General features: G+C 36.3%; 1 protein-coding gene across 1 annotated transcript in view; it reads left to right on the top strand.

Annotated features, from left to right (window-relative positions):
* LOC308630301 (DBIRD complex subunit ZNF326-like) overlaps positions 1–23,826 on the top strand; it is a gene marked incomplete at its 3' end in the record, with an annotated part of 56,813 nt that overhangs the window by 2,054 nt on the left and 30,933 nt on the right. Inside the window, 7 exon segments of the mRNA XM_081258837.1 lie at positions 1–471; positions 2,826–3,024; positions 10,104–10,215; positions 12,391–12,538; positions 13,681–13,780; positions 17,416–17,546; positions 19,024–19,119. Of these exon segments, the coding sequence (XP_081114963.1) occupies positions 1–471; positions 2,826–3,024; positions 10,104–10,215; positions 12,391–12,538; positions 13,681–13,780; positions 17,416–17,546; positions 19,024–19,119 (1,257 nt within the window).

The raw sequence follows: 23,826 nt of genomic DNA, 5'->3' as shown, positions 1-23,826 counted from the left end.
CTTTTGAATTGTCTAACATTAGTAAGCTTACTTTTGTTTTTTCCCTCACTGTGCAACTCTTCCAGGTTTGGACCTTATGAGTCTTACGACTCCAGGTCTTCTCTGGGTGGGCGAGATCTGTACAGATCTGGCTATGGTTTTAATGAACCCGAACAAAGCCGCTTCGGAGGTAGTTATGGTGGTCGATTTGAGAGCTCCTACCGGAATAGCCTTGACTCTTTCGGAGGTAGAAACCAGGGCGGGTCTAGCTGGGAAGCACCTTACTCCCGTTCAAAATTGAGGCCTGGGTTTATGGAGGACAGAGGAAGAGAGAATTACTCTTCCTACAGCAGTTTTTCTTCACCCCATATGAAGCCTGCACCTGTAGGCTCTCGGGGGAGAGGAACGCCTGCTTATCCTGAAAGTACGTTTGGAAGCAGAAACTATGATGCTTTTGGAGGACCATCAACAGGCAGAGGCCGAGGCCGAGGAGTAAGTACAACAGAATCTTTTCAGATTCTTTTCACTAGTCACTCTTTTAAACCCTTTCAAGACCATGGTTTTCAACTAGAATAAACACTGTTCATCCCAGTGTATTTTGAAGAAAAGCTGAGTCCTAAGCGTAATTTTTAGGTTGCCTATAAAAGTTTTTCCACCTCAGAAAATACGTGGCAGTGTGAGATGACTGTTCATAAAGTTTTGCCAAATCTCCCTTTATTAAAAAGGTGAGGATATTAGGTTTGGTCTAAAAGGGGTTAAAAGGAGTTGCATTTTTCCTTGTAAACACTAGCAATTTTGCTAGTGGGACAGTTCTTGGATTATGTAAAGGTAATGAACCCTTCTGGAGTTTTTGAGTAGGTTAAAGGTGCAATGTATGATAAAATGTGTATACTTTGCTGCTAAACTCTAGCACGTAGAATTTCTTCAAAGCTTCATATTTCACGTTAAACACAAGAGACTAAAAGTCGGTGATAGTTGAGGGTAGCTTAGCCATGTTTACATGGTGAAGAAGTTGATATGTATTGTAGATGACTTGTGGTCAGTATAATTTTGCTAACTTACTCTCTTACAGTATGTCCTATTGCTGGGTGTTCTGTTTTACCTGTGTCACTAGTTTTACTATTGAGAAATAATTTCCTCCCTGTATAAACATGTCTACGGCTTCTTCCTAGGAAGTAATATTTTGTAAATTACTGCTTAAATGAGTAAATAGACTAGTCTTCAAGTATTTAATTTCAGGATATATAGTATAAAGATTTATGCCTTACATTCTCAGGTAACTTGACTGACATGAAATTTTACCTAGTAAGGGTATGTAGATTGTGGAGTTATTATGCACTTTGATCCTATAAAGAATATTGTATTTTTGCTACAACATGAGGAGTGTTTTATTTTTTTTAAGTCAGTTGCTCTTAATATTCTGTTTGCAGAGGAAAGTACTTCTGATAAAAAATGCTGTAGGGCACATACTTTTGACTGCCCACTAGCCTTTGGTACATCAGTGTAGTTTGTCATACTTGTGTAGAAATTTTGCATTTATAACAGTTACTCTTTACTTATGTAAAATGCATTGCACCTTTAATGGATAATTGATGAAGATTTTTCTGATGTGACTATGTAAATTACCTGGAAACACTAATTTATTCAAGTCTACTAGGTTAGATAGGTATTCCTAAGCATAATATACAAATGTAAGCAACTGATAATGTTGCTATTCTACCATGCTTCATGATTGTAGATTAATTGAAAATAGTTGGGATAATAGGCTTTGGGTTTTGAAATTGAAAATCTATTCCAGTTGGAAAATTTGGAAAACTCTTAACGTTTTCCATTAGGCAAATAATTTTTTTCTCAATGAGACTTCAAATATCAATTTTGTTTTTATGATAGAAAAACAGGTATTCCTGTTCTTTGTTTCCACCATTCTAGTCGGAATGGACTTTTCTTTCTTTCTTCCTGTTAATGACATAGATGAACCAATAGGGCTTTCTTTTTTAATCTTCACTTGTACAATTCCCACTGGATCCTTCTCTTCAGATTACTCCTCAATCTTTATCTTCTAAAAGTAGGGTTAGTAGAGTAAATTTCTATGAACATGTGGCCTCTTGGTGTAGTGGATTTTGTTAACGACAAGAGAAGAGGAAGGGACACAAAGAGTCGTTTGGTTGCATGACTCTTCGTCTGTAAACTTTTGCTTCTTGGGCTTCTGGGTCAGAATATGTTTCTCTAGGTAAGAATGTGAATGGAACGTCAGATGCAATTCTTTATCTGAAGTGTGTCTTGGAAGTTGATGCATGGTTATGCTTTAACTCTCCTATTTCATACTAATGTTCCATCTCGCCTTCTCATCCCTTTTTCAACAGGGAGAAATCCTAAATCATTTCTGGATGTTTTTTTACTTCAAACTTCAAATATGGTCTTCTTTGTGTATCTTAGTTTTAAGCCAGGTTTTAGTAAAATAAAGATTTCTTTTAAGGTCTTTTCATGGGAAAACATCGATTAGGAACTCTGAAGAGGAGTTGTCAGAGAGTTGTACAAGTGGTAATATTCTGACAGGCACATATGTTGTTTATGATCTCAAGTAATTTTGAATTGTAAAAATCAAAAAACAGGAAATATTCATATTTGTTCTTCTGGAAATAAAAATACTAATTCAGTGGATTTGAGCTCATGTAATAATTTACAGAGTTTTTCAATGTATTTATTCAGAGTGGACTTGTAAAATTTAGTTACATTCTGAGGAATTTTCAGGTGAAAAATTTTAGATGGGTAACGTAAATTATATATGAATTCATATGTTATCTTTGGATATTGTGCTAATATTTCTTGATTTCACAAATTTGCAGCATATGAGTGATTTTGGAAGCATTCATAGACCTGGAATTGTTGTTGACTATCAAAACAAACCCACCAATGTGACAGTTACTGCTGCAAGAGGAATAAAGAGAAAAATGATGCAACCATTTAATAAGCCTGGTGGAACCTTTATCAAGAAACCCAAGCTAGCAAAACCTGTGGAGAAGATGAGCCTCAGCAAATCACCCAGTAAGTAAGAAAACATAACCTTGCTATGGTTCAAGGTACTTTTTTTTTTTAACTCGGTGCATTTAGATAATGTTTTCATGTTTATATAGAGAAACAGTATAATAATTACAGTTGTAGAAATCAGATCTGCAGATGCCCTAATCAGTCATGGATATCAAAATTACTGAAAGATACTTTTTAAATTCACATGCCCTGGTTCACCCCTCTTCGCCAAATCTTGATTTAGGGTGGAGCCAGAATGTGTATATTTTTAAAAAGACCTCACACATGATTTTGATTCAGACTCCTTTCTTGGGTGTTATATTTATTGTTGGATATATTATTGAAGAAGTGGTATGTTACATTACATAGAATCCCCTTCATGAGGTCAAAGGCAAGAAATTTTTCATGGTCCTTGGTACCAGGAAAAGCTGTATATTCTATGTATTCTTCTGTGTATTCTTCTTGAGAGCCAGTCGGAAAATGAAATTAAGAACACAATTTAATTCAGTTAGCATCAAGAAGATTTGAATACTCAGGAATAAATTTAACAAAAGAAGTGCAGGGCTTTCCTGGTGGTGCAGTGGTTAAGAATCTGCCTGCCAGTGCAGGGGACACGGGTTCGAGCCCTGGTCCAGGAAGATCACACATGCCGTGGAGTAACTAAGCCCGTGCGCCACAACTACTGAGCCTGCGCTCCAGAGCCCACAAGCCACGACTACTGAGCCCGCATGCCACAACTACTGAAGCCCATGCACCTAGAGCCTGTGCTCCACAGCAAGAGAAGCCACCACAATGAGAAGCCCACACACTGCAATGAAGAGTAGCCCCCTCTCGCTGCAACTAGAGAAAGCCCACATGCAGCAATGAAGACCCAACACAACAAAAAATAAATAAATAAATAAATTTTAAAAAAACAAAAGTGCAGAACTTATACTTTGAAAACTATAAAACATTGTTGAAAGAAATTAAGGATCTAAATAAATGGAATACTAAATAAATGTTCATAGATCAGAAGACTTAACATTATTAAGATTGTAATACTCTCCAAACTGATCTACTGATTCAGCCCAATCCCTATCAGAATGCCACCTAACTTCTTTGCAAAAATTGACAAGTTGATTCTAAAATTCATAGGGAATTGCAAGGGACCTAAAATAGCCAAAACAATCCTAAAAAAAAGAACAAAATAGAAAGACTCATTACTTCATGATGTCAAAACTTACTACAAAGCCACAGTAATCAAGACAGAGTGGTACTGGCACAAGGACAGACATATAGATCAATGGAATAGAATTGAGAGTCCAGAAATAAAGTCATAAATCTATGGTCAAATTTATTTTAGCAAAAATGCTAAAATTATTCAATGAGGAGAGAATAGTCTTTTCAACAAATGGTGCTGGAACAACTGGATTGCCACATGCACAAGCTAAAATGCAGCACCTAAATGCAAGGACTGAAACTATAAAACTCTCAGAAGAAAACGGGGTAAGTCTTCATGGCTTTGGATTTGGCAAGGAATTCTTAGATATGACACTAAAAGAATGAGCAACCAAATAAAAAATAGGTAAATTGGACTTTATCAAAATTAAAAACTTCGGGCTTCCCTGGTGGTGCAGTGGTTGAGAGTCCGCCTGCCGATGCAGGGGACACGGGTTCGTGCCCCGGTCCGGGAAGATCCCACATGCCGTGGAGCAGCTGGGCCTGTGAGCCATGGCCGCTGAGCCTGCGCGTCCGGAGCCTGTGCTCCGCAATGGGAGAGGCCACAACAGTGAAAGGCCCAAGTACCGGGAAAAAAAAAAAAAAAAAATTAAAAACTTCTGTGCTTCAAAGGACACCATCAAGAGAGTGAAAAGACAGCTCACAGAGTAGGAGAAAATATTTGCAAATTACATATCTGATAAGGGACTTGGCGTCTAGAATATATAGAATTTTTAAACTCAATAAAAAGACAAATAGCCCAATTGAAAAAAGTGAGCAGAGCATCTGAACAGACATTTTCCCCAAAAAGATATACAGATAGCCAATAAGCACATGAAAAAGTGCCCAACAATTAGTTAGCAGGGAAATTTAAATTAGGACCACGATGAGATACCACTTCATACTCACCTGGATGGCTGGAATCCAAAAGATAATAACAAGTCTTAGTGAGGATGTGGAGAAATCAGAACCTTCTTATACCACTGGTGGGAATGTAAAATGGCCCAGGCACTTTGGAAAACAGTTCCTCAAATGGTTACACAAATTACCATATGATCCAGCAGTTCCACTCCTAGGTATATACCAAGAAAAATGAAAACATATGTCTGCACAAAAATTTGTGTACGGATACATATAACATCATTGTTCACAGTAGCCAAAAGGTAGAAACAACCCAAATGCTCATCAGTGGATGAATGGATAAACAAAATGTGGTATGTCCATACAGAATAGAATGGTAGAATATTTTCCAGCCATAAAATGAAATGAAGTACTGATACATGCTACAACTTGGATGAACTTTGAAAAGAGTAATGAAGTGAAAGAAGCCAGTCACAAAAGTCCACATAATATGATTCTTTTCATTTGAAAGTGTAGAACACAGAAGTCTGTAGGGATAGAAAGTAGATTAGTGGTTGCTTTGGGCTGTGGGGTGTGTAGGAAGTAATACCAGGGTACCAGATTTCTTTGTAAGGTGATGAAAATGTTCTAGAATTGATTATGGTAATGTTTGCACATATCTGTGAATGTTCTAAAAAACATTGGATTACATACTTTAAATGGATGAATCGTATGGTTTATACTGAATTATATCTCAATAAATCTTAAAAAAAAAAGTTCAGAGCCAGATTACTCTGTTTCTTTTCTCCGTCATTGTATTTTATTTAACTTTGTAATGTATCTCTAAATGAAATCAAGTACATTTGACCAAATTAGACTGTCAAGAGGATACATAAATAAAAGGTAAGGAAATGTCTTTCTCAGCATTCTTTGTGAAGACATAATAACAAAATAATATACAATAAATACTTTGCCTGTTTTTGACTGTACACTGAATTATTTTTTGTTTTTTATATTTATTTTATTTTTGCCTTGATGACTGAAAAGCATTTTATCTTTTCAAGTTAGGTAATATTGCAAGGGGGCAAAAATTACTCTGTTCTTTAGAATTATTATTTGATTGCCTAATCTTGTTGGGACTGGAGGAGGTTAAGATCATTGTAATGAATGAATATTGCAAATTTTTCTAGTCCAGTTTTTCAAATTTTTTACATCCAGTTTTAAAAATAAGATATATATATATATATATTAAACATCTTTATTGGTGTATAATTGCTTTACAATGGTGTGTTAGTTTCTGCTTTATAACAAAGTCAATCAGTTATACATATACATATGTTCCCATATCTCTTCCCTCTTGCACCTCCCTCCCTCCCACCCTCTCTATCCCACCCCTCTAGGTGGTCACAAAGCACCAAGCTGATCTCCCTGTGCTATGCGGCTGCTTCCCACTAGCTATCTATTTTACATTTGGTAGTGTATATATGTCCATGCCACTCTCTCACTTTGTCCCAGCTTACCCTTCCCCCTCCCCATATCCTCAAGTCCATTCTCTAGTAGGTCTGTGCCTTTATTCCCGTCTTGCCCCTAGGTTCTTCATGAACTTTTTTCTTTTTTCTTAGATTCCATATATATGTGTTAGCATACAGTATTTGTTTTTCTCTTTCTGACTTACTTCACTCTGTATGACAGACTCTAGGTCCATCCACCTCACTACAAATAACTCAATTTAATTTCTTTTTATGGCTGAGTAATATTCCATTGTATATATATGCCACATCTGCTTTATCCATTCATCTGTTGATGGACACTTAGGTTGCTTCCATGTCCTGGCTATTGTAAATAGAGCTGCAATGAACATTTTGGTACATGACTGTTTTTGAATGATGGTTTTCTCAGGGTATAGGCCCAGTAGTGGGATTGCTGGGTCGTATGGTAGTTCTATTTTTAGTTTTTTAAGGAACCTCCATACCGTTCTCCATAGTGGCTGTATCAATTTACATTCCCACCAACAGTGCAAGAGGGTTCCCTTTTCTCCACACCCTCTCCAGCATTTATTGTTTGTAGATTTTTTGATGATGGCCATTCTGACTGGTGTGAGATGATATCTCATTGTAGTTTTGATTTGCATTTCTCTAATGATTAGTGATGTTGAGCATCCTTTCATGTGTTTGATGGCAATCTGTATATCTTCTTTGGAGAAATGTCTATTTAGGTCTCCTGCCCATTTTTGGATTGGGTTGTTTGTTTTATTGATATTGAGCTGCATGAGCTGCTTGTAAATTTTGGAGATTAATCCTTTGTCAGTTGCTTCATTTGCAAATATTTTCTCCCATTCTGAGGGTTGTCTTTTCGTCTTGTTTATAGTTTCCTTTGCTGTGCAAAAGCTTTGAAGTTTCATTAGGTCCCATTTGTTTATTTTTGTTTTTATTTCCATTTCTTTAGGAGGTGGGTCAAAAAGGATCTTGCTGTGATTTATGTCATAGAGTGTTCTGCCTCTGTTTTCCTCTAAGAGTTTGATAGTGTCTTTTTTAATCTAATTACAACATTACAGACATTTTAATGTATCATATTTGAAAAAATAATTGAAATTACAAATGTTGGATTTTTTTCCTTAAAGTTATAAATTATAATACAAGACTCAGGAATGGTTTAAATACTATTCTTAAATCTACTTTCCTGCCATGCTTTGCATTGGACATCTATATTATTTAGTAAAAAATGGCAATATTCTGGAATTCAGGAGACCTGATAATAGGTAGAGTGTGTGTTAGTAAGGATAACTTTTATACTGTGTTAGTTGATAGATTGCTATTTACTGAATTGTGTACTCTATTTCTAGACTAGACAATTCAGTTGATCCTCCTGGGATAGATTTCAAAGATATATTTTGTAGGTACAGTTAAATAAATATTGTAAAGTTTGATTCAGAAACTGATTTGCCACTAAAGCAGCTATATGTTACCCAACTTTTTTTTTTCTTTTTAGCAGAACTTGAGAGAGCAATGTAGTATAACTAACAATGAAGCCAAAATCCTTAGTCAAATCAGGCTTTCACTGTTAGGCATGAGGTGGGCATTCTGAAAGATGTCTGCTTAATATTTAGGAATAAAAAGTCTTGCTACACTGTAGTATGTAGACTATATGATTTGTTGAAAAGCAGTAGGAAAGGAACCATATTCAGTCATTTGGATAGAGGTACAACATATATTGTAGTTTTAGCACATGAAGGGAAATGGAATTGCTTCTAGTTTAAGGTCATATACAAGTGGATTTTCTACAGAGTGAGGATTTGAGGGGAACTGAAGGAGGATATTGAAAATGGTTAATAAAATAATAATGTACATTTAAGCTCTTATAAAATGATGAAAAATAATCTAGATATTGAATTTTAGGGTATTTTATATTGTTTTGAAACATCCTACTGTATGCATAGCAAGTACTTAATATTTGTTTACTGTTAAGTTTATGAAATCCCCAGGTGTTCATGATTTTGTATTAGATATTTTTCCAAAGGTAATCCAAAAGGATAAACAGTGTATAAAAGGAAAAGTTTGAGGGCAGATGAGTTTTTTTTTTAAGTCTAAAGTTAATTGTATTATAAGAAAGAACCTTTTTCTTTTAATACAATGAGATATCACTTCACACTATGTGAAGTCGATGGCCTTAAAAATAAAAAAAGGGAAATAACAAGTATTGACGAGGATGTGGAGAAATTAGAACCCTCATACATTACTGGTGGGAATGTAAAGTGGTGCAGCTGCTGTGGGGAACAGTTTGGTGGTTCCTCAAATGATTAAATGTAGACTGACCATATGAACCGACAATTCCACTCCTAGATACATACTTCAAAGAATTGAAAAGAAGTATTCAAACAAAAAGTTGTATATAAATGTTTATAGCAGCATCATTCACAAGTGTTAAAAGGTGGAAACAATCCAAATGTTCATCAACAGATGAATGGATGAAAAAAATGTGGTGTATTCACACAATGGAATATTATTCAGCCATAAAAAGGAAGGAGGGGGCTTCCCTGATGTCACAGTAGTTGAGAGTCCGCCTGCCGATGCAGGGGACATGGTTTCTTGCCCCCGTCCAGGAGGATCCCATGTGCCGCGGAGTGGCTGGGCCCATGGGCCATGGCCGCTGAGCCTGCGCGTCCGGAGCCTGTGCTCCGCAGCGGGAGAGGCCACAACAGTGAGAAGCCTGTGTACCGCAAAAAAAAAAAAAAAAAAAAAGGAGGTACTGATACATGGTACAACACATGGGTGAACCTTGAAAACATTATGCTAAATAAAAGAAGCCAGACAAAAAAAGGCCACGTATTGTATCCTTTGTTTATATAAAATATCCAGAATAGGAAAATCTGTAGAGACAGAAAGCAGATTGGTAGTTTTACCAGGTGCTTTAGTGACTGCTTCACTGGTTTCTCTTTGGAGTGATTAAAAAGTTCTGGAACTAAATAGTGGTGATGGTTGCACAATATTGTGATGCACTTAATGCCACTAAATGGTACACTTTGAAATGGTTAAAACAGCACATTTTGTACTGTGTATTCACATTAAGGCATGTTTTGAGAAGAAGAGGAAGAATCTGCTTTTGTTTCAGAGTTTATACATTTTAAGAAATTTTGGGAGAGCTGCTATAATAAATGAGTTTTTGTATCCAAGGCTCTCTTTCTAATGCTCATTGTTTTTCCACATTCATGCAAGGTCAGGTTATTTCAGTGTTTCCCAGAGTGTGGTATTCAAAATTATTTTAGGTGATGTGGATATTATTGCTTAAAATGAGGATAAGAAAAAATGAGCAGATCTAGAGAAAAATATGTAGCAGATAATAACATAGGTGAGAAGTAAATAGGCAAAGTTCATGATGATGTTATTCACATGAATGAAGTTTCAGAAATGCTGGGTAATCTCAAATTCTGATTTTTCTGGTGAGTTCAATGTAGATAATAACCGTCAAGTAAATCTTGTATGTCTATAGTTTATGAACTGGGGACTGGAAAAGGAGAATGGAAAAATGATTTTTAGTTTTCACTTTTTTGTCTGATCCCCTAGCAAAAACAGATCCTAAAAATGAAGAAGAAGAAAAGCGACGAATTGAGGCTCGGCGAGAGAAACAAAGGCGCAGAAGAGAAAAAAACAGTGAGAAATATGGAGATGGATACAGGTTTGTGCTTAGTAGAGTCTGAAAATTGGACTCATAAAAAAAGTGTTTCCGGGGTTTGGGGGTGGGAAAATTGAGTAGATGGCCAAAAGGTGCAAACTTCCAATTATAAGATAAATAAGTTCTGGGGATATATTGTACAGCATGGTGACTATTGTTAACAATACTGTATATATATTTGAAGTTGCTAAGAGAGTAGATCTCGAAAGTTCTCATCACAAGAAAAAAATATAACTAGTGAAGTGTTGGATGTTAACTAAACTCATTGTGCTCATCATTTCACAATAGATACATGTATCAAATAATTATGTTGTGCATCTTAAACTTACACAGTGTTATATGTCAATCTCAATAAAACTGGAAAAAAGTAAAAAAAGAAAAGATATTTTTTAAAAAGCTGTTATTATTGTTGTCTTAAGCTGGTGCTGTAGTTGTGTAGAGTTAGCCTATGTTTGATTCCTGTCTCAAGGATATTGACATATTCAATTTGCTACTCTCCACCTCTCCCACAGCTATTTGGTTGTCAGGGTCTAAAAGAATGCTGTATAATTGTCCTTGGGACTTTCAAGCCACTGACAGTCACTCTACAGATTTTAAAACTGGAATTCCTGATTTTTGTACATGCACAAGCAATAATCTATCTGGCCAAAAGAGATTGTGATATGTCATTAATTTTATGATACAGACTGATTTCAGAGATGCAATAAGGAAAAATATGTCTTAGAATCAATAAAGTATTGTGTTTAAGCGAACAAAAACAAAAACCTGTTTCCTTGAAAAGGCAGATACATCAATTCGGATGTGAAAAAATTCCTGAGAGTCAAATGAAAAGGTTTGATCAAAGATATATAGGGATGGGACTTCGCTGGCGGCTCAGTGGTTAAGAATCCGCCTGCCAGTGCGGGGGACATGGGTTTGAACCCTGGTCCAGGAAGATCTCACATGGCGTGGAGCAACTAGGCCTGTGCGCCACAACTACTGAGCCTGTGCTCTAGAGCCTGCGAGCCACGACTACTGAGCCCGCGTGCCACAACTACTGAAGCCTGCGCGCCTAGAGCCCTGTGCTCTGCAACAAGAGAAGCCACCACAATGAGAAGCCCACGCACCGCAATGAAGAGTAGCCCCTGCTCACTGCAACTAGAGAAAGCCCCCACACAGCAACAAAGACCCAACAGAGCCAAAAAAAAATATATATATATATATATAGGAATGATTTTGATTTTTTTTTTTTGATATTTACAATCATCGCACAGTGGATTAGTTCTAGGACCACCACCCCTCCTACCCGACCCCCACCCCCGCCCGACCCTCAAATACCAAAATCTGAGGATGCTCCAACACCTCTATGAGGGTTTTCATCTTACTAAGATAAGAAAACTAAGGCCCAGAGAAGTTAAGTTGCCTGAGGTCACATAAGGGTGCTAGGAAATAAACCCAGCAGTAGATATCAGATCCTATAATCTTACTCAGGAAAATAAATATAATAGTACTGTAAGGAATTAGTTGGAAAATGGAGACTAGAGGTAAAGAAACCAATTAGGAAACTAGTGTCGTAATTTGAGGAAAAGGAAGTTACAAGAATATATGAGATAGGAATAATTAAATGGCAGAAAAAGGGAAAATTCATTCTGGATGGAGTGGCTCCTGAGTTTCTAAATGAGTGCATTTGTCCAGTCCAGGCCGATTAGTCATCCTGAAGTGATTTTTAGAGGGCAGGACTTTTGATCATCCAAGAGCTCTAACAGAATTATGGTTATCTGATGTTCCACCTGGCTTTGTTGTCACTACTTTAGTGGTTTGGAAGCTTGAGGATGGAACAGAGTGTAAAATAAGTAGTAGAACTTCGGAACTTGATACTGCTTGAAGTTTCTCTGGCTTTCTAACTGATCTAGACTTGAAGTGGATAGTTTAGGATTAGATTAAGTAGATTCATTGATTCATCTTTCATACTCAGAAGCTCCAGTGTGGGCCAGCAATGCCAATTGGTATAATAACAGTGTCCAGACAGGTACTTAGATACTATCTTTTTCTGACTTAAGCTAAATTTAAATCAACCATTAAATAGAAGAGAGGAAATCATTTATGCTGGGAAAATTAATTTCATTGGTATAGTCTTATGAACTCTTTCTAAGTAAATAAGGTAATATTTAAAGAAAACCTTTTTTTTTTCCCTTACAGAATGGCATTCACATGTTCATTTTGTAAATTTCGAACATTTGAAGAAAAAGATATTGAACTGCATCTGGAAAGTTCTTCACACCAGGAAACATTAGATCATATTCAAAAACAAACCAAATTCGACAAAGTAGTTATGGAGTTTTTGCATGTAAGTAGCTGTTTTTGAAGTGAGAAGCACTTTATCTGACATTTGAATTTCTTATATTTTCATAGTTTCCCATCTTTCTCCCATTTTATGTATCTAAGAATTTAATATACTATTCACTTGAAGAAAGAGTTGTTTTAAAATTAGCTCAGAAGTAGATGTGAATTCCTCTTTCATAGATTTTAGATTTGTTATTTGAGAGTACATTTTACATTTTTCACAGTAGTTTCTGGCAGAGGTGTCAGGAAAAAAATTCCTTTAACAGCTGTTTATTGATACAGAATCAGCTATCATCTATTAACAGTCTTCTGTGTACCTGGTGTTGTGCTGGGTACTTTTCTTCATATTTCATTTCAACCTTATACTAACTCCTCTTTATCCTAAAAGATCATGCTCAGCACAGTTCAGTGACTTTCAATAAATGGAAGTCTGAATTCGGAGCCAGAGAGCCTGGTGTTTGATTAGTGTCCTTTATATTATCAGAATGTGGTCATCAGTTCAACAGTTTTTCTTGAGTACTTATGGAAGGTGCTGTTCAGGCACTGAAGACAAAGACACTCCCTTTAGTGAACTAACAATAATTGGAAATTGAACACACTCACACTTACACAGATGACACTATTAAGTAGAAGGCCCCAGAGTGATGGTGTAGGCAGAAGTGGCTTGGAGAAGGGGTGGATAGTTGGGGCCAGGGCTGGATCTGGACTGCTAACTGTACATACAATTAATTTGGGCAAAAGAGGTGGAGTTGTTAGAAGGTTAGAAGTACAGGGATCATTTACTCCTCTATATCCTTGCAGAATTGTGTACCTTAATTAAAATTTCTTTCTGTAATTTTGTTTAACTGGTTCCTAGCTGTTATTTAGGACTTTAATATTCACCTGTTCTGAGAAGATCTCTTGCCTACTCAGCTGTCTTCGATCGCTCTCTCTCTGTGTGCCTAAAATACATCTTGAAAAGTAAATACTTTTTGTAGTTTCTTGGTACTTTATAGTAGTCTTTCCAACTAAATTGTAAGCTCCTTGAGAACATTTACTAGTTCTTATATAACAGATATTGTTATCTTCCATAGGCCAAGCATGGTGCTAGGCCTATACTGTATGCTCACCGAAAACTTTTTGGATTCTTTCTATTTTGTTTTCTAGGAATGTATGGTAAATAAATTCAAGAAAACATCTATTCGTAAGCAACAGACAAATAATCAAACAGAAGTAGTCAAAATAATTGAAAAAGATGTTATGGAAGGTAAGTATTTAAACAAATTAATTTAGAAATTTACATATATATTTTATATACCATAACCTATTTCAGTGTAAATGATGCCCATTAGAGCAGGGGTCCCCAACCCCTGGGTCATGGACCAGTACTGGTCTGTGTCCTGTTAGGAACCGGGCTGCATAGCAGGAGGTGAGCGGTGGGCAAGCGAGCAAAGTTTCGTCTGTATTTACAGCCACTCCCCATCGCTTGCATTATCGCTTGAGCTCCTCCTGCTGTTAGATTAGCGGTGGCATTAGATTCTCATAGGAGCTCGAACCCTACTGTGAACTGTGCATGCGAGGGATCTAGGTTGCGCGCTCCTTGTGAGAATCTAACTCCTGATGTTATGAGGTGGAGCTGAGGTGGTGATGCTAGTGCTGGGGAACAGCTGCAAATACTGATTATCATTAGCAGAGAGGTTAGACTGCACAGAGACCATAATAAATCAATTGCTTGCAGACATATCAAAACCCTATCAGTGAGTGACAAGCGAAAACAAGCTCAGGGCTCCCACTGATTCTGCATTATGTTGAGTTATATAATTATTTCATTATATATTACAATGTAATAGAAATAAAGTGCACAATAAATGTAATGTATTACATGAAACATCCCGAAACCATCCCTCCTCCACCCCGTCCATGGAAAAATTGTCTTCCACAAAACCGGTCGCTGGTGCCAAAAAGGTTGGGGACCACTGCAGTAGAGTGATATAGTACATAGTCATATGTGGTAGGCCTGAGTGGGTTATCAGAAATGGAATCCTTTGATTCCTGTTCTCATGCTTACAACTTTATCACTACCTGCCCTTACGTCTTTCACTTCATTTCCTTCATAGAGGAAAACTCAGCTTTGCCTCCACATGGAAGATACAGTTGTCCCTAGGTTCTGAGAGAGATTGGTTTCAGAACCTGCTTCGGGTACCAAAATCAGCAGATGCTCAAGTCCCATAGTTGGCTCTCCAGTGTCCATGGATGCAGAAGCCATGGATACAGAGGGCCGCCTGTACTTCTGTATGTCCTCTGTCTCTCTCATCCCTTCTCATAAGCCCCAAAGGAAAAGAAAAAAACATAGACACTAGTTCCTCTAAAACCTGCCTTTGTTTAAACAACCACACTTCTTTAAGCATAGTCCACACTGGTCTCTCTTTTTTCATTCTCATTTATTACTTTACCCACAGCAGACAAGTTTCTGCTACCGTTAGTCTACTGAAACTGCTGTGACAGAGGTTACCAACACCAACTTCAGTATGTTCTTTTGAATCATTATCTTTCTTTTGCAACATTTTCCACTGATAACTGTATTCTTTGTGAATCTGTTTCCTCCCTTGGTTTCTGTGGTATCTCAGTGCCCTGATGTTTTCTTTATTCCCTTCTCTTTTTTTTTTTTTTTTTTGCGGTACACGGGCCTCTCACTGTTGTGTCCTCTCCCATTGCGGAGCACAGGCTCTGGACACGCAGGCTCAGCGGCCATGGCTCACGGGCCCAGCCGCTCCGCGGCATGTGGGATCTTCCCGGACCGGGGCACGAACCCGTGTCCCCTGCATCGGCAGGTGGACTCTCAACCACTGCGCCACCAGGGAAGCCCCACCTTGTCATTTTTATTCTTTGTGCTTTTCCTTCTCTACTAAACTTTTGGAAGTTGGTATTTTTCAGTATTGTCAGTCCCATTATCATCTCTCTTTATATATCTTCCTGATGAATTAATTTACATACAGAGTTTAAATCAACATCTGTATGTTGATTACTTATAGACCTATATCTTAAGCACAGATCTCTTCTAACTCCAATCTCCTACATGCAACTGCCTACTGATATCTCTCTTTAGCAGTCTCACAAAGTGAACATATCCAAAAAATTTATCCTCCCCTTGAGCGTCCTCCACCCCAAAAAGAAAACAAAACAAAAACTTAACAAATATCTCCACATTTATCTTGGAAAGAGGCCCCATCATCAAAACCAGAACTTTGAAGTTAATCTTAGTACTCACCTTTACTATGTCTGTAGCATTGTGTTCTTTTGGTTCTATCTTTTAAATATGTACCAAGTCTGTTTCTTTACTGCCTCTTTAAATATTGAATTTGTTCAAAGCTTTATCTTGGCAGTTACAGTATTTTTCTAACCAGTTTCCTTACTTTTAGTCTTTCTTATCTTTAATTTTACTGCATGATTTTATTACTTCAGGAATTTTCCGTGGCTTCCCCATCCTCCACAGAATAAAGTTCAGATTCCTAGACATGGCACACAAAGCTGTTCATGATCTAGGCCCTGCTGTTTTTCCCTGTTGTCCCTTCTTTATAGTCTGTGCCCCAGCCATATTGAATTACTTGTAATTCCTGGAAAGTGCCATTTTCTCTTATATCCTTCCCTTGCATAGACAGTTGTCTTTATGTATCTGACGGAGATTGGTTCTTGGACTTCCCTGCAGATAACAAAATCCATGATGCTCAAGTCCCTTATATAAAATGGGTGTAGTATTTGCATATAAACTATGCATGTCCTCTTATATACTTTAAATCATCTCTGGATTACTTATGATACTTAATACAGTATAAATGCTGTGTAAATAATTGTCAGCATGGAATTCTGCTTTTTGGAACTTTCTGGAATTTTTAAAAAATATTTTCTACCTTTTTTATTTTAAATATATATATATATATTTTAACATCTTTATTGGAGTATTAAATATTTTCTATTTAAAAAATTCAGCCATGGTTGGTTGAATCTGCAGATGTGCATCCGGCAGATACAGGTGGTCACAGTACTAGTACCTTAAAATGTTACTTCAAGAATGAAATATAAGATCATGGGGATCTTTTTATTTAATTTAAGCTACATGTTGTCTACTGTTTTCTTAATCGAATGTCATGATAAGTTCAGTTGCCCAAAGGAAGAGCCAAGTCAATTTTTTCAACATAAAAAAATACATGGTTCTTTAAAATTGATACAATTCCAAGGAAACTGGTGTGTTCCCAACAGTTTTTCATGTATAGCATTTAAAGAAGATTCCTGTGACTATACATATAACTTATTAATTTAACATATTTACTGAGGTCCTATTATGTGTCAGGCACTGTTGCTAAGAGCCAAAGATACAGTGATAAGCCAGGGAGCCAAAGCTGCTACTCTCTATTGGGATGTGCAGAAATCAACAAATAAAATAGGTGTTAAAAACATATAAAGTAGCCTTCACCTGTAATACACCTCAGTCACATTTTTAAGATCTAACATATGTTTTTGTTCCTTATGAATACAATTTTGACATATTTTTCCAATCCCTACCCACCCACATTCATAAGCATGGAAATACTTATTTTACTAGAAAATCAACTCTTTTTTTTATATTATATTTTTTGGGGTTGGACTTATAGACCTCAGAGCATCAATGTATATAACATGATTAGGAAATATAATTATACTTTATAATTTTAATCTTTTATCCATATAGTTTTCAGTCTATATGCAGATGTATGAGATACGGCAAAAGAACTCTACCTGTATACTCTGATCCTTTTTTTGGAATAAGGGGTATAAATAATCATGGAAATGAAATAGTGAAAACTTGATTTGTCAGAAGTATGTGAATCATTACTTTTCTTATTAATAGTTGCATTTCTTTTGTAGGTGTTACTGCAGATGATCACATGATGAAAGTAGAGACTGTTCACTGCAGTGCTTGCAGTGTGTATATCCCTGCTTTACATAGCTCAGTTCAGCAGCACTTAAAATCTCCTGATCATATCAAAGGGAAGCAGGCAAGTTTTAATTTGTCTTACTGAAGTCATTGAATTGTTCATTAATCCCTTATTGCCATTTAAAGGCTGTTGTCTCACACCTACCTACTTGTGTACAATCCAGTTAATCTCATGAGTGAATTACTGTAAAGATACTTAGTGTAATATAGTGGTTAAGTATAGTATTGTGGGCTCTGGAGCAAGACTTCTCTGAATCCTGGTTCAGTACATACATGTGTTAAGCAAGTAATAAACTTTTCTTTGTCTAAGTTTCCTTATCTATAAAATGAGGATGGATAATCGCTCTTCTCTTATGTGGCCGATTAAGGATTAGGTTAATTAAAATATAAAAGGCACTTAAAGTAGTGCCTGGCACATAGTTAGCATTCAGGAAATCATAGCTGTTGTTGAACGGTTCTTTTTATTGTTAACATTTTTTAAACCTGGTACAAAATGATTTTATGAGTGTGTGTTTGTGTATTTTAGAACAAAAAAGAAAGACTTGATTATAGCATACATTTTTTTTTATTAGTTTCTGCTTTATAACAAAGTGAATCAGTCATACATATACATCTGTTCCCACATCCCTTCCCTCATGCATCTCCCTCCCTCCCACCCCTCCAGGCGGTCATAAAGCACCGAGCTGTATAGCATACATTCTGATGACTGGGAAAAATAAATTTAAAAAGTAGGATAACCAGTTACTATGTATTATTATGTTTTTAGTAGAATTTACTCAAAAATTCTAGGAAAAATTTACTATTTTCTTCTTGATTAGTATATTTCTGCTTCTGTGTTGGTTTTATTTAGTCAAATTTATTTCAAATAAAAATATTTACTTTGTGAGAAATTAGTTTGTTTGAAAAGCAAATTAAAAATTCAAATATTAAAGACTTAAGTTTTAAATAGAGCATTCCTGAGTCTTAAATTCATATTTTATATTGACATGAACCTCATTTAACTCAGATTTTTTTAGCCACTTTGAGCACGTACAATCTTTTTTTAAATCTTTGTCCTTTCTCTTTTTTGATATTCCCTTGACACCTTTTTGGCAATTAGACATTCCGTTTTATTACCTTTCCTCCTTTGTATAGTACATTCTTGTACTATTTACAGCCCAGAGAAAGACTGATTACTCTAGCAGTATGAAAAATTAGTCTTTCTTTTTTTGATAGTGTGAAAATGAATAGTTGGAGTAGCTGGGGCTGGAGGAGTTGGATGTAGCATGAAAAGGAGAGAAAGCAACTGTTTAGTAGACCCAGACTTAGAGTGTCTAGTGACTGTTTTTTGCTGAAGTTGATTGGCTTTTTGAATCTTCATTGTTTTAATTCATAGATGATTTAGATTGCGGTCACAGTAGCCATTGTTGCTTTATAGCTTAATTTGCCAGAAAATAAGTCATTTAATTCTAAGGATTCGAGCATGCAGTCATTTTAATTAAGGAAATATTTTTCATGGCATGGTTTTCAAGTATCTCAGTGTGTTCTGTTTTTCATAGGCTTATAAGGAACAAATAAAAAGAGAGAGTGTCTTGACTGCTACAAGCATTTTAAATAATCCAATAGTGAAGGCGCGATATGAACGTTTTATTAAGGTAAGATTTTAGTGCAAAAACTTTAGGTTATATTGTAGTATTGTAATAGTTAAATGATGTTATGGTAACTCTTTGTGGTGTTTAATATAGTACAGAATGAGGAGAATTTTACTTAATATTGTACATATAGGTAAAAAAATACCTTTTTTCCTAATTATTGGGATTTATTGGGGGAGGGATCAATAAACCATTCCTTTCTCATCGCCTTTCTAGCTCTGGGTCATTTGAGAGATACACAGGAGTCTGATAGAAGACCCAAATGTCAGACCCAATATTATCCTTGATTTTTTAAAAAAAAGAGTGACTTGGTGGATATGTCTTAGATAGTCTAGTATTTCACTCCTAGACAGACTCACCTCCCTGCAACTTCTGTTACTGGTTCAGCTGGACAGCAACAGGGTTCTCCTAGTCTATCACATGGCATAGAACAGAGTAGAGTGTACCCTTTCTGTTGCTAAGAAGATGCAAAAGAGGGTCTTGATGCCCAACTCAATCCCTTCTTTCCCCTCTTTTGGGTCTTCCTAGCAAAGAGAAACTCCAAAGAGGAATGATGTATCCAATTTGTATTTCTTTTTCTAAGTCTACCAATTAGATAAGTCATTCCTCTACCTTGGATAAAAGTTGGAGGGGAAGTAGGAAGATCAGATATGTTGCTTCAGAAAAAAGCTCCCTCATAGAATCAGGAAGCCAGGAGGAAAGAGGTTTGCTTCTAATGTTAGGAAACTCAGAGGTGAACAGTTAGGTATACCTGGCCTACTGCTTCTCAGGATTTTTGACATATATTATTCCAGTAATCCTTCTTTACATATTATGAGCACTTACTGTATAAATAAGAAACTTATTATTATTCAGGAAATTAATAGAAATTTTTAAAGGTTAGTTTTTGAGTCTTCATAAAATAATACCTCATTTAAAATCATCCTGCACTGAAGTGAGCCTGTTATGTTGAAGATTTACAAGTGTTATTTACATTAGTAACTAAATATTTTATAAATTAGAGAAGTTTTGTTTAATTTGGCTGTTGTGATTAATAGGTACTATTTGATGATCATTAAATTGTTATATATGTATATCTAATATAAATATATATATTTAGTGATCATTAAATTATTCCTCACCAGATGACTTACAAGCTGAATAAATCTCAGTTCTTTCAGCTTGTTCCTGAGGGCCCTGTTTTCTGATTTGTCCTATTTGGCACTGTTTACTGCACTCTTGACACCACTTTTAAAAAGAGAATGCAGCCCTAATTGAAATCCAATTTTGTGGGAGATATGACATCAGAAAGATTAAAGCACCATAGCTAAATTAGGAAATACTAAATTTTTTATCCTTGCTGTATCACAAACTTTTGAGAAGTTAATGGTTTCTATCGATGTATGAAAGTAATTTTTTTTTTTTTTTTTTTTTGCGGTACGCGGGCCTCTCACTGTTGTGGCCTCTCCCGCTGCGGAGCACAGGCTCCGGACGCGCAGGCTCAGTGGCCATGGCTCACGGGCCCAGCCGCTCTGCGGCATGTGGGATACTCCCGGACTGGGGCACGAACCCACATCCCCTGCATCAGCAGGCGGACTCTCAACCACTGCGCCACCTGGGAAACCCGAAAGTAATTTTTAATGAGAGAAGAATACAAATTAGAATTTCTATGTAGGGTTTTCAGGCTACACTTTAGAGTCACTTCATGGAATGGGAGACATCACTAAGTGGGAGTGTCTTGCTCATGTGCATCTTGTGGAGAAAGCACCTGAACTGAGGAGAACTCTTTTAGAACCTTGTTACTGCATATGATCCAAGGATCCAGCAGTATTGACATCACCTGGGAGCTCATTAGAAATACAGTTTCAGTTCATATCTGGGCCTGTTGAATAAGAATCTTCATTTTAACAAGATCCCAGTTGATTTATATACATGTTAAAATACAAGAAGCACCGGTGTCACATGACTCAGTGATGTCCTTTGTCCAGCATTTTTTGTCCAGCATTCCTGTCTGCTCTGTTCCTAGCTGTTCTAGATGTCTGCAGAACATCCTCTGCTCATAATCATCTCTGGTCATGGCTTTAAAATACTTTCATCTTTAAGTGCTCTCAGAATGACAAAATACCTTTTTTAATCTGCCCCATGAAATAATCAGTTCATCAGTTTCTCCCACTTCTCCAGCTGTATCATCATGTTCTGCCTTCACTGCCTGGACACTCATGGTTAGCCCTTACGACAATGCAGTGCTGCCATTCTAAAATTCTTTACTTAGTTGTTCTACCACTTAACAGTTCTTTTTTTTTTTTTTTTTTTTTTTGTGGTACACGGGCCTCTCACCGTTGTGGCCTCTCCTGCTGCGGAGCACAGGCTCCGGACGCACAGGCCCAGCGGCCATGGCTCACGGGCCCAGCCGCTCCACGGCATGTGGGACCCTCCCGGACCGGGGCACGAACCCGTGTCCCCTGCATCGGCAGGTGGACTCCCAACCACTGCGCCACCAGGGAAGCCTGCTTACCAGTTCTTAATTCTGCCATCTATGGTTAGCTTTACTAACTGTCTTTCCTGCTAAAAATATCATGGAATTATGCCAGTACTATGTTTGCCAGATTTTCACTGCAATTCACAATTTTACTTATTATCAATCAGTGTAACGTGCTTCCTGTAGTGACTATTTCAAACTTTCCACTCTTCACATATCCGGATTTCATTCTTACTCCCTTCACTTACCATATTCTTATCTCTTCTCTTGCTTTAGGGAGGTTGGACCATTAGATGTGAACTCTATAACTTTTCTCCTTTTTACTTTAGAATTATGTATCTTTTTTCTCACCCTTACTGTTTTCTGTGAAGGAAAACACTCTTTTTTTGCCCTTCATCTGTGTTCTTGTTTCATCAGTTATCTTTCTCCTTACTTTCATCTCATTTTTTTTTCCTGTTTATTATCTTACTGTTCTTCCCCAAAGAGACATGCTTATGAGCTCCCTAAACTAAAAATGACTTGACTTTTCCTAGACTCTAGCCCTTCTTATCTTATTATCTCTTTTCTTACTATCATATTTGAAAAGGTAATTAACCTGCATTGTGCTCTTTGCTTTCTATATATTATTCAGTCTTTAATCTTGTATTTCCCAATTGGAGATGTGTGATTAGAATTCCCTGTGAAGCTAAAATCAAATAAAAAAGCTACCCAGGCCCCTTATAAAAGACCTTCTGAATTAGGGTTTCTCAGACTTCTCTGATAAAGATATCCCTAAATCTTTCTTAAATATGCAGATTACCAGACTTCTTTCCTGGACACTTTGATTCAGAAAGTTTAGGTCTGAAACTAATTCAGGAATTTGAGCTCCAGTACTTGATTAAATTAAAATATTGGAGTATGGGCCTGGGCCTGTGTGTTTTGAGAGCTTAGGAGGAAATTGTGCAGATTCATTCTTGGGCAGTCATTGCTGTCCAACTTCCATTTACATCATACTTTTGAAACTCTTCTTTCTAAGATTACCAGTGACTTAATTTAATTTTCAAAGAAAAAATTTTAACATTTTATTGTTTATTATTTTAAACATACAAAAGTAAAGGGAATAGTATAATAAATCCTTTAAGTACCCTTACTCAGTTTAATATTTATCAGCTTTAGTGAACTTTTTCAGTTCTTTTCTGTTACCTCTTTGTATCATTGGACACTGTTGATCTATTGATTTATTCTTGTAACTTTGTTTTGCCAGATGATATTTTACTATCCTGAGTTTCTTCCTGCATTGAGTATTCCTTTTCTAACTTCTGTCCCCATGTACAAGCCTTTTCCATAGGTTTTATTCTCAGCCCTTTTTTTCTATTTACTTTCTTAGCCTACCCTGGGCTTTCCTATTTAAGACCTGGCTTCACTATTCACTCTGTGCAGGCAATTCACAAATCTAAATATCTTATTTTGAAGTCTCTTCTCTTTTTTAGTTGCAGATTTATAGTTGCCTATTGGACATTTAGACATCTTAAATTCCAATTATATATAGCATATACCTGCTTCTCTTTCTCCGTCTTAATTTATCCATTCTGTTAATGGTGTCACTACATCTTTTACCCTTTCCTTTCCTGGGCTATTAGAGTAGCCCCCTCACTAGTATTTCTTCTCTTGCTACTTCCATTCATCCTGCATCTTCCTACCTGGGATATCTTAAAATGTAGTACCATCTTATACTTGCCTGCTTTAAAAACCTTCATTGCCTCTTCATTTCTTACATCATTAATATAGCCTTCTAATATTTGCTCCAATTTGTGAGACATCATCCAGATACATAATTTAAGTATTTAAATAAATTAAAATATTAAAATTGTATCTGTTTAGTGAATTAAAGATGTCTATTTTTTTAAAGTAAAAGTAAGGCATGATACCTAATACGTTTCTGATTTTCATTTGAGTTTTTAAAAGTGCTTGATTTTCATTTGAATTTTGTAAAGAGAACTTGCAACAGTAGTGCATTGAATATTGATATAATTAAGTAGAACATAAATCTTCATATGCTTTGTTTTATGGAGTATAAAGTAATGACTTCAGGAATTTATATACCCACATTGGTATGAAATAAGTACTCAACAAATATTAAATGAATTTGTTATAAGTTGAAATTAAAAGTTTCAAATAGTGTTTATTTTTAATGGTATAGCAAATAAAAATTTCACTGATAAAAAATGAATGTGCTGACTTTAAAAGCTATTGTTTTTCATGTTTTTAGGGTG

The sequence above is a fragment of the Mesoplodon bidens genome (genome assembly GCF_964165515.1).
Source record: "Mesoplodon bidens genome assembly, chromosome: 2".
NCBI classification, from domain to species: domain Eukaryota; kingdom Metazoa; phylum Chordata; class Mammalia; order Artiodactyla; family Ziphiidae; genus Mesoplodon; species Mesoplodon bidens.
This window is presented reverse-complemented; position numbering and strand designations above follow the sequence as displayed.